This window comes from Hordeum vulgare, chromosome 5H, assembly GCF_904849725.1.
Source record: "Hordeum vulgare subsp. vulgare chromosome 5H, MorexV3_pseudomolecules_assembly, whole genome shotgun sequence".
Taxonomy (NCBI): Eukaryota; Viridiplantae; Streptophyta; class Magnoliopsida; order Poales; family Poaceae; genus Hordeum; species Hordeum vulgare.
The window spans coordinates 576,976,398-576,988,048 of NC_058522.1; the positions used below are offsets into that span (position 1 = coordinate 576,976,398).

The 11,651-nt window shown below is 45.2% G+C and overlaps 2 protein-coding genes across 2 annotated transcripts; one reads left to right on the forward strand and one right to left on the reverse strand.

The window, feature by feature from the left end:
* Positions 1-709: 709 nt before the first annotated feature.
* LOC123395062 lies at positions 710-1,780 on the forward strand. Its single transcript, XM_045089990.1, has one exon. It carries the CDS (start codon positions 765-767, stop codon positions 1,122-1,124), a length of 360 nt encoding a protein of 119 aa, XP_044945925.1. The 5' UTR covers positions 710-764; the 3' UTR covers positions 1,125-1,780.
* LOC123395061 (ALBINO3-like protein 1, chloroplastic) lies at positions 1,725-11,651 on the reverse strand. Its single transcript, XM_045089989.1, has 12 exons — positions 11,215-11,651; positions 9,901-10,011; positions 8,866-8,940; positions 8,108-8,168; positions 7,830-7,903; positions 7,638-7,742; positions 5,073-5,180; positions 4,373-4,476; positions 3,549-3,767; positions 2,463-2,598; positions 2,279-2,374; positions 1,725-2,155 (listed from the first exon to the last, which is right to left on the reverse strand). The coding sequence occupies exons 1-12, from the start codon at positions 11,548-11,550 to the stop codon at positions 2,042-2,044; spliced, it is 1,539 nt and encodes a 512-aa protein (XP_044945924.1). The 5' UTR covers positions 11,551-11,651; the 3' UTR covers positions 1,725-2,041.

The following is an 11,651-nucleotide window of genomic DNA, read 5'->3' on the forward strand; positions in this document are numbered from 1 at the left end:
AGTGACGAAAAGCACCGTCGCCGCTACTGACCACGACACCGTCGCCCTCCTCCATGGCTACCTCATCTGGCTCTGCAAGCCAAGGAGAAGGTATCCCTGCTTCTCTCATCCCTCTCTCTGTTCTCTCTCTCTCTCTCTCTCTCTCACAGACACACATATGCATAGACCGATTTTTTGAAAGAAATGCATACACCGGTGCAGTTTATAGATGTATTCCTGCTAATGCCTAGCCTACACAATCCAACAGTTCTATCATGAACATGTTGCATTGAATGCTTTTTTCCTATCTTGTTTTGTTCCATTTTCATTTGATAGTGGAACCCTATCTGTTTTTCTTTGAACCATGTATGTAAGACAAGAAGAAATGTTTCTTAAAAGCTCTCTTGTTGCCTGCAAGAACAACAAGAAATCCAAGCTCTTTTGTGAAATTGTTCTTCTAGAAACTGGCCTTGTAGCAAATATTAAAGGACGTGGAATGGACGCTCTAATTTCCAGCACAAGCCAAAAAGAGAAACTCTAAACTGGGACGGCGAGGAGCGTGGGGCCCGCGCGGCCAGTGGCGCCTCCCGCCCATCCGCCACCGCTCGTCCGTCGGGGTTCAAACCACGTCCACCCGAATTCTCCACCGCTCCCCCCGTCGCACGCATATATATACTTGGCGACCCGCCGTCCTCCCCGACACACGCACGCCTCCCGCCTCGCACACGACTTCCATCGCCCGGCCGGAGAACCTCGACGTACGCACGTACGCACGCGCGCGCAAAATGGCCGCCACCGGGCACCGGACGCCGCTCTTCTTCCTCCTCCTCGCCGCCGTCGCGCTGCTCGCGGCGGTGGCCGCCGCGGAGGACGCGGCCAAGCCCACCATCCTCACCCCGGTGGCCAAGTCCCCCGTGGGGTCCTTCGAGGGCGACAAGCCGGGCTCCGACGACGCCATGGACGACGACGACGCCGCGCCCGTCGGCTCCCCCATCGGCACCACCATGACCGAGCCCAAGGCCGAGGAGTCCACGCCCGGCGCCGCCGGGGGCGAGACCGCGCCAGCGCCCAGCGCCGCCTCCTCCCTCGCGGCCCGCCTCGGCGCCGTCGCCGTGGCCGCCGCCGCCGGCGTCCTCGCCTTCTGAGCTCCATCTGATCCAGGGAGATTAACTACTTCCATGCACGTGGAGTCGCCGGCAATGGCGGATCCAGGGCTTCACCCACATTGCTAGCTCTTCCTTCCATGCATCCCCTCTCTCCGTATATATATCTAGCCACCTACGTACGCTGGCATGCACACCATTATCAAATTCAACTGCGAAAGCACGAGTAAATTAAATACCATGGTGCGTGCGATATTCTCCCTCCGTTCCTAAATATAAGACTTTTTTGAGATTTCATTAAAGGACTACATACAAAGCAAAATGAATGAATCTACACCCTAAAGTGTGTCTATATACATCCGTATGTACTTCATTAGTGAAACCTCTAAAAAGACTTACATTTAGGAACGAAGGGAGTATATAGTACAGTATGTGACTACCATGTAAGTACACATGAGGCACAGTATTATTTTTTTTCATAAGCCAATCTCATTGTAAGTACGTACAAGTTATTTCAAATATACTTTGTGTTGTTTTGCCTTCTACATTGGAGCAAATTAATTGATAAGTTTTCTAGTATTACAAATTATTTCCAAACCCAAGTGCAGAAGCTAGCTAGAGATGTGGCGCCCCAGTTTCCCATTCAGGCAAGGAAGACGTCCATTTATAGATTACAGCAACCCGTAGACAGCGGGACACATTTCCGGTTCGAGACCTACAAGCTACACAAGCTAAGAGCATCTCTAGAGACATCTCCGGTTCTCACAAGAGAAGAGCAGAAGCTATATGATACAGTTTGTATCTTTGAAAAATCTTGCTGCCTGCTGGTACCGTGGTACGCTATCCTCCTCTAAGAAATAGCCCGCCCTCATGGCGGTTTCGCACGAGCACGTCCAAGTAGTAGCACAGCAGATACGCTGGAACCAATCGATGACGACGACAAACGCCGTCCTTGTTCTCTACTCTGCATCTTTACCATCCTCATCTTGGCCTCTCAATCTATCGTCCGTGGGGGAGGCAGCATTGCTTACTGAAGAATGGCTGTCGGTGTATGTCGCTTCCTGAATTGTTCCCTGCACGACAAAGGGCGGCTCTGTTAGAATCTTTTGGGCTACGATTGACTGGGAGCAGAGAGAGATTTTCCGTTTGTGGAATTCTCCAGACTAACAATATTTTCCCGTGGAAGAAGAAAATACCTCTTCTGTGCTTCTGTTTGGGGTTGCTTCGTGTGTATCATGGCTAAGTCCGCCGTTGCTACTAGCTGAAATCGGCTCATTTTCATGGGATTCCCCCTGTTCAATATTTGACAACAACAATGAAAAAAAATCAGTTTTCTGAAGGAATTGGTATTTTATTACCAATCAACAAAAATAACCCGACCTGTTCATCTTTGCTGTCTGGAGCAAAGCCGTCAAAATTATGTTCCTCATCAATGGCAATGCTTGACTCTTCTGTTTGTTTCGTTTGTTCCAGAAGTTGTTTTCTCCTCGACTCTTGTTCCATTAATTTCTTAAACCTACCAATCATAATGCAATGCACAACAACATGTCACAATATGAAACATTTGCACCCTGTACGGGTTAGTTAGCTAGCACAATGGCAACAAAAAAGAAATACATTCATCCTTCAAGCAACACATGTTACCCTGCGTTTTTTCTGTTGCTGGTCCTTTTCTATAGTTACACAATTCGATGGTTTATTTTGTCTGGTGCATGGATTGGCCTTTTTAAGTAATGGCAGAAATAATTGTTCCTTTTAAATGAGCAATATCAGTGCTAAATGTGGAACAGAGTATAAGTACTCAAAGCTCCTAATCCTCAAAACAACAATTGGCATGATGACAACATGATGCTCTGTTGGCACATTTCACTAGCTGCAGCAAGCAAATGCAATAGTGTAACTGAAAGTGATGCATTGTCCAAATCCTTTGACTGGGCTGACAGGACAATATCGACGCTAACACAAGCACCTACAGCAAAGGACAAGAGGATGACGTGCAGTGCACATAGTTCACGTGAATGATTCACTAGCTTGATATGCAGTCTCACCTAATTTAATACGGAGTAGTACTGGTTGCTATATTCCACGCATAATACTAGAAATTTTCAAATTATTATTGAGGTTGATCCTAAATTTCTTGCTGTACAAAAAGGCTTTAATATATCCTAAAATGATTAACCTCTGTTTCCCTTATTTTCAATTCCAGAGCATATGACCCCTATTCGAAACATTGAGTATTTCTTATGTTAAGTCTGATAGTCACCAGCTAGACAAAATTGTAGAGTTTATCCAGCTATGGTCACTGAATTCTTATTTATCAAGATGCCAATTAAAATGCTTGCCAAACTTATTGTTACTGTGACTTAGGATCTTAGGATCTTGGATCCAATGGTTTCGGGACCACAATGACATTACTGCTGAGATAGTACATGCATTGAGCAGCAATCTTAAGCAATATCAAATTACCTTCCACCACGCTGCGGTTCACTTGGTTTTGGCACTTGACCAGGCTGGGGTTTACCAGCTTTTGGGAGAGCCTCCCTCTTATCAGCAGGTTCATGCTTTCCAACATTAGTTGATTCCTCTCTACCAAGCTTGTCAATATATTCTTGGACAGGATTTTTGGCACCTCCAAGCTTTTGAAGCCACACTTGTTGTGCACTGCTAAGGACATTATTTGTAAGCCTGCAAGAAAGTACAACTAGTGAAAACCAACTATATGAAAACCAAAACAGAAAATGACACAGAAAGGTGGCTTGGTCTGAAGGAATGTTCACATATGCGAACCTTAAACTAAAATGAATGCAACAATCGTCCATGAAGACAAAACAAAAAGGCGCAATCAGTCAATGTTTAAAGCAAATAAGAGCATGAGAACTTGATCTCTATTATGTTTAGCATGCTGGGATGCTGGCATGACCAATATAGGTATATAAATATGGGAAATGCTCTTATGAGCATATGAGCACCTGCTCATCATTCCAAAAAACTGAATGCGCTGTCCCAGAGTGAAAGTAAGTTCATCTGGTCAAGATAAATCAAGCTTGTTATAGAGCACGACACTTAAAGCGAAAATGTTTTGCAGGTTTGTAGCTAAGTGCAAGAATTCACCATCAAAAGGAATCTGAACAATGTGTAGTTAATAACAGTCTCTGTAGAAAAAATAGATATTGTTTGCATTCTAATGAACCAAACTCTACTTATAGGAAGTTATATTAAAGCCTTCATTTCAATGAATAATTGAACATGTCTCTTTTATAACAGTTGGAATTTGTACAATATATACTCACCAATATAGACTCAATCCAGAAGGAACGGAAAGAGCAAAATAACCAATTAGTAACGGCAGGAACTTCACTGCAGCTTGTGCACCTTGCTGGCTAGGATCATTGCTCTGCAAGGACATGGAAAATAGTAAGCTCAAGTAAAGACAAACCTCATGGGCTACCAGTTACGTTGGCATCATACAACAGAGGAGGTGCGCGCCCTTGATATTTATATGATTCTTTCTCAGTTCCCCAAACTTTTTCCTCAAAAGAGGAAACAATTTAAAGAGATCGGCAAAGATACTAATCCCTCTATTCACAAATATAGGATTTTTTGGATATTTCAATATGGACTATATACGGACAAAAATGAGTGAACAAACATATCTATATGCATCTGATTCAGAAAAAAGTTAGAACATCTTATTTATGAGTGCTATACTGCTTTACACATTTTTACAGGTTAGTTATGGAAATAAGAGAAAGGCGGACTTCTGCGCATATTTGAATAATCATGATTCACGACCGGTTCAACTAGAAATAGTGAAGCCAATCAGCAGCATTGCATTGAATGTATTCATTAGGAGTTCCATAACTGGATAATCCATATAGATACAACCCAGCTGATAAGAAATTTCCATGCTAGTACCGAGGACCAACAATAATGTCCTAAAAAGAGTAGAATACAATAGAGTAAATACGTTAAGCACTTGATAACACAAACCTGTGATGATTGCATTATCTGGGCAGATACGTATTGCGAAATAACCAGAAGAACTGGTAGAACAAGGTATGCCAGAGTGTCTGGCCAACCAAGTGGTGGATGTCCGTCCTACATCAGCATAAATTATAACAGTGTCAAAAGAAATAAGGAGAAAACTCCACAAACTGCCGGGTGTCAACAGTAAAAATTTCTCCGAGCAGAACTGTACTAGATGTGCCCGCTTTTAGAACCATAATTTGGAAGTGCCTACAGATTGCCCACCACACATGCAATTGTAATATTTATTACTCCCTCCGTTCCAAAATATAAGACCTTTTAGGTATTTCACTAGGAGACTACATACGGAGCAAAATGAGTGAATCTATACTCTAAAATATGTCTATGTACATCCGTATGTAGTTTATAGTACAATCTCTAAAAGGTCTTATATTTAGGAACGGAGGGAGTATTTTCTAGTGTAAACAAGTAGATTATACAATATTATGTATGACCTTATTATTATAAAGTAGACCTCAGTTCTGCAGCCAAGTTATGCAAATAGACAAGAAGTCGGAATAAGGGATGGCAAAGCTATATACAAGTGTATGTATGTAGACAAACTACGTGAAACACAAGCCTATTATTGCAGCTAACCTAACTTCTGTGATGTCACTTGACATGACATACAACACATAGCACCACCATTGTCCCTCTCCGCGGCCCAGATGCAACCACTCGTCGACAAGGTGGCAGGCCGCCTCCCGACGTGGAAGGCGTGGCTCATGAACAAGGCTGGGCGACTGGCGCTCGTCAAATCGGTGTTAAGCGCCATTCCCACGCACCAAATGCTCGCCCTCGCCCCCCCGAAGAAGACCCTGAAGCAGCTCGAGAAGATTCAGCGTGGGTTCCTCTGGGCAGGACGCCAGGCAGCCCACGGAGGGCACTGCCACGTGAACTGGCGCCGGGTATGCCGGCCGATCGAGTTTGGTGGCCTGGGAGTCCGAGACCTAGAGCGCACGGGGCTCGCTCTTCGGCTCAGATGGTTATGGCTCTTGCGGACGGACACTGGTCGTGCTTGCCATGGCCTGGGCATGCAGTTCACCCCCGAGGAGCACGGCCTTTTCCACGCCTCCACCACCATGCAGCTCGGGGATGGAACCACAGCGCTCTTCTGGAAGGACCGATGGCTTCTCGGCCTCTCCATCCGCGAGCACGCGCCCGCGCTGTACATGTGCATCCCCAAAAATCGCAGGAATTCCCGAACGGTGGCGGATGGCGTTCACGGCAATGCTTGGGCGCGGGACATCCGCGGCATCCTTGGCCTCCAGGAGATTGGGCAGTACCTCCAACTCTGGATGCTGGTGTCTCGCGCCACCCTTTCCCATGAGCCAGACAAGCTGACCTGGAAATGGACGGCCAACGGCAGCTACACAGCTAGGTCCTGCTACCAGGCCACCTTCCACGGATCTATCACTTGTCGCTCTTGGAAGCTGATATGGAAGAGCTGGGCCCCGCCGAAGGTCAGATTCTTCCACTGGCTCGCCAGCCAGGACCGCTGCTGGACTGCGGAGCGCCTCGCCTGCCATGGCCTCACACACCACCCTCGGTGCCTCTTATGCGATCAAGAGCCGGAATCTATGCAACACCTGCTGCTCGCATGCCCATTCGCGAAGCAGACCTGGCACGGAATCATGTCCTGGCTGCATCTCCCGACTCCGGTGCCTGACCAGGACGCCACGCTCCACGACTGGTGGCTGCGGGCTCGCGATGCTACGCCCCCCTGCTCCGCAAAGCGTTGGCCTCCGTAGCGCTCCTGGTTCCTTGAATGATCTGGAAGCATAGAAACGCGTGTGCATTCGACCATGTAACCCCATCCTTAGTCGAGCTAGACGTTGCGATCAAGGACGAGTCCAGGAATTGGGCTAAGGCAGGAGCCAAAGGGCTTAGAGTCACCCTGCCATCCTCCTGGGACGTCCATTGATTCACTTGTAACACCACTGTACTGGCCTCTTAGGAGGATGTTCTCCCCCCCCCCTTTTCAATGCAATGAAACGCAAAGGCTTTTTGCGTTTTCTCGAGAAAAAAAAAAAGCACCACCACTGTCCTAGAAGATAGAAATGTCTAGCAGAGGTGGTGCAAACTTATCACTGCAGAGGACCTTCCATGAATGTTCATGGACAATGCTATTATGTTGACAACACAGTCGCTCTGGAGCTTACAATGCCAGCAAGTGAACACAGCATACATATACATGTGGGCTGTGGCTCTCTTTTTTTGACAGATAAATACACAAAAACTCAAATCTAAGCAAGATCACCATTTTTCAAGAAAAATGTGAACAAGGAGAAGACATTTTCTACAGAAGACAACAATGTTGAAATGAAATAATTTAGCAACAGAATTGAGATGTATCAACATGGTCCTAAACACAAAGTTGCATCTAAGTCAGAGGCTAAACTGCATTGTTGTGTGATTAGTAAATGCTCAGTGCTGATGCACAAAAATAATGGTAGGACGTTACTTGGCCTTATAATTAAGGAACAAAGCCAGGATATAAGATGAAGTTATCAAGTTTTATGTGATTACCGTAAACGGAAAAATCCAGGATATTCCTTGACCACTTTCTCGAGCAGCAATTGTTGTTGGACCAGCCAAAGAAGGTATCCAAAAAAAGCCTTCCGTAAGAAGTCCCTTTTGATGAAGATAGACGCATTAGCTAATATAGATGTTTAGTATTTAACAGAAAGAATGGCAAAAGGAACATTTAATCATATCAACCTCATTAGCTACATTGGAGAGAGCTTTGTATAGACCAATCCAGACTGGTATTGTTACAAGAGTAGGCAAGCACCCTGGTGCAAGAAAAAAAAAGCCAAAGTAAAACCGAACATCGTTAACCAAACAAGAAAATACCTCAATACAAACGGTAGAAAACTAGCAACGGGTCAAGCAAATGTGGAACCCAACTAAATTAAAGTCTTACTATGCATTGAGCTTTGAGGGGCTCACATTGAGCCCCTGGTAGGAAAAATACCAAGCATAGTGTGTATAACTACCTGCAAGTGGATCAACGCCAGACAACTTATATAAATGGGCAGTTTCGAGTTGTATCCTTTCCTGGAAAGATAAATAAATAACTTACAGACAATAGTGATTTCAGTAGTATTCCAAATACATTGGTAATAATCTACTCCCTCCGTACCTAAATATAAGTCTTTTAAGATATTTCACTAGATGTCTACATACGCAACAAAATGAATGAATCTATACTCTAAAGTATGTCTATATACATCTGTATGTAGTCCATTAGTTGAACCTCTAGAAAGACTTATATTTAGGAACGGAGGGAGTATAATTTACTATGTAAATCCATTCCACTTTATCACCCAAGTGTCAACTGAGTTATTTTAGTTGATCGTTTGTTTACATGCATTTTATCTGATATATGCACTTGGGGGAATAAGCACCTTTTTTAAAGACATGTGGATAATATCTTAACTAGCTGCATGTCTTAAAAAAGTACTTTGAATGAACTAACCCTACATTAAAATTCAATCATGTGGGTTTCCCAACAGAACATCTTAACAGCTCTATGAGGAAATATAAAATAAACTATATGAAAGATATGCTTTTTATTTGATCTAGACCTTAATGGATATTGCATTTATTTTTGCACCTACTCAATTGATGACAAAAGGTTGAAAGGTTGACATTTCATCAGTCTACTGTGTGCATTGAAGAATCTAATTTAAGAATATGTGGAACATTCCAATAAAGGAACCCATGCAGAACTTTATATGTGATATATAAATACCTGATCCCCAGCATGTCGTTCTTGAATAGCCTTCACTTGAGGTTGAAGTGACCTCATTGCAAGTGCAGATTCGACCTAGATTGAACGAAGAAAAAAAAAGAGTTTCACTATTGGATACAAGAATGTCAGAAAACATTTAAGCACTTCTTTAGCATCAAGCAACAATATTTACCAAACCTGGAGCTAGCAAGTAATTTAAAGAAAATTGTAGAACTCTTGTAATTAGATGATGACATTTGGAAAAGATTACAACTTAAACAAGCATGTTTGGTAATGAAAACAATGGTACTAAGAGGTGTGCTGGTAGTCATGAGTGCATGATTCACCAAAAGTAACAGGCATACAAACTGCAAATTAAAAGCTTCATGCAGGACTGTGACAGGGTGTGCTACATCCTCATTTATCACTAGTAGTAGGTAATGCTTGAATGCAAAATTAAACTCAGAAGGCTTTAATGCCATCAATTGTTTGCGGCCAGAAGTTCCTCCCAGGGCCAGCTGAAACACACGTGATTCACATTGTTCTTGTAAAACAGACCCCACAATAAAAGTTGTTGCCAGGTAGTACTGGACTACTGGTACAATGAATCAATTCATGTATTAATTACTGGTTCAGCTGGGAAGGACCTGCAAGGAACCACCATCTACTAGGATATGTTTGAAGCTACAATCAGTAGATAGATAAGAGAAAAGACTGTCAAAATGCTGCATATGCATCGTGTATTGATGAATATCAAGATTGTCTTGTTAAATTGTGGATCACTCCAAAGTTCAGTCATGGTAAATGGTATCATTTCTCTGTAAGTGCTACGTAGAATTGCAGACATATCATAAATTCATATAACTTCTCAGAAAGAACTGCCACAATGCACATTGCACAGTTTCACACTTTTATGCAGTACCCACTTTTAATCGTGTCCCGGTGAAATAGTTGGCATACTTCACCACCTTTATGTGAATAACAACAACTACCGCAATCCAAATTTAATTATATCCCAAGAAGTTCTGGCTGTAGCAACATGGGAGAGAGAATTACTTGCTTCTTTGTAAGAGGAAAAGTGGCCCCCTTAATCAGAACTGTTAAGAGGATGATCGCAAAACCATATGGATAAGGAACATGGAGAGTCGATAGACCGTCTTTCAGAACCTGCCAATGAGAAAAAGATGCATATCACGTAATGTATTCAAGGTTTCAGGCTTGACATGAGGGGGGGTATATTGTACACAAATGTGAAGGCTTACACTTATACCAACAGGTTTTAAACTGTAATGTTCATTCGTATGATCACATACTCGAAAGAAGAAAGCAGAGAACAAACAGGAAAACACTGGTTTTCTCTTGATCCCCTCTCTGAGGCTAGTAAAAAGCTAAGCCTCATTAATTTCCAAACCTAGCATCATCCGTGCGTGTTGGAAATTACAATAGAAGAAATTAGGGTATGTTCATATACCCAAAATCGGGAACATGCAAAATTATACACTATTCTTGACAGCAAGTAGTCCATTTCCCCAAAGAACAAAATATATATGCCAAGCTGCAGAAACTAAACTATTAACCAACTACATTGCGTGTTAAGTGAACACTATTTATCGCCGTTTTGTCTTCCTAACCAGCAGTGCACATGATCTCACCAAACATAATTTGGGCACAGATGTCAGGAAAGCCGTTTCTTCTTCTGAAAAGTCAATGAGGCTGTTGCAGCAGTTGCCAGGAAATGAAAACCAGTCCTTGCAAGATCCTACGAGGCCTCGAGCATATTTCAACAATTTCCTTTCAGCAGTATGGTGTACTAACAAAGGATATACCGGCTGGGCATGCTGAATCTTATCCTCCCGTCTATATTTCTCGCTAGTTCGCTGAGCATGCTGAGAAACTTCAGCGCTCCCTTGTACGTATGTAACAGCAACCCAACGGCCCCTGAATCGGAATTGTCCGGCGAATCGCTTTCTGAGGGGCTCAGGAATCCAGGCAACTAGATCCCCGTGTTTCCCGAAAAACAGTGGCGCGCATTTTTCAGCGCGGAAGGGTTGTACACCATGGTATCACACGCTACATTTGAGCATGCTGAGAAATTTCAGCGCTCATGTACCAACACCAACCAACCCTGCGGCCCCTGGACTGAAATTGCCCAGCTGGGGAATATATCTAGGCAACAACTAGATTCTACTGTTTCCCGAAAAACAGGGGCGCGGATTTTTCAGCGCGGAAAGGAAGTACGGCCGGCAGGGCGTCGCGCGCTACAGGCGCGAAAATGGCAGTGTCCTCGGAGCAGAAGGAATGGGCGTCATCGCAGGCGCGGTCACACGGCACGCAACAACGAGCGGAGGAGGAGAGGTAAGGCGGGCGCACCTTGAGCACGGTCTCCATGGAGCTGGTGATCCCGGCGAACCAGTCCCCGGAGGCCGCGGCGGCATCCTTGGCCCCGCCCTCGGCCGCCGGGGCGGCCGCCACCGCGGCGTCGGCGACGGTGTAGAGGAACGCCTCGACGCGGCCGAGCAGCTGCCCGACGTCCTCGATCCCTCCGCCTCCCCACCCGAGCGCCGCGACCGGGCGCGGAAGAGCGGCCCGGCCCCGGCGGGGGAGGTGGAGGACGGATGGCGGGGGCCGCGACGGGGAGGGCCGGAGGGGCGGGGCCTGGGGGTGGTGGGCGAGGAGGAGGTGGAGGGGGAGGCCGGGAGCCGCCATTCTGTTGCGAGGGGGGAAGGGGAGGAGGGAGGAGGCGGCGGTGGCCGGCGGCTGGGCTCTGGTCGGAGCGGCGGCTGAGTGAGTTGGACTTGTGTAGTGGG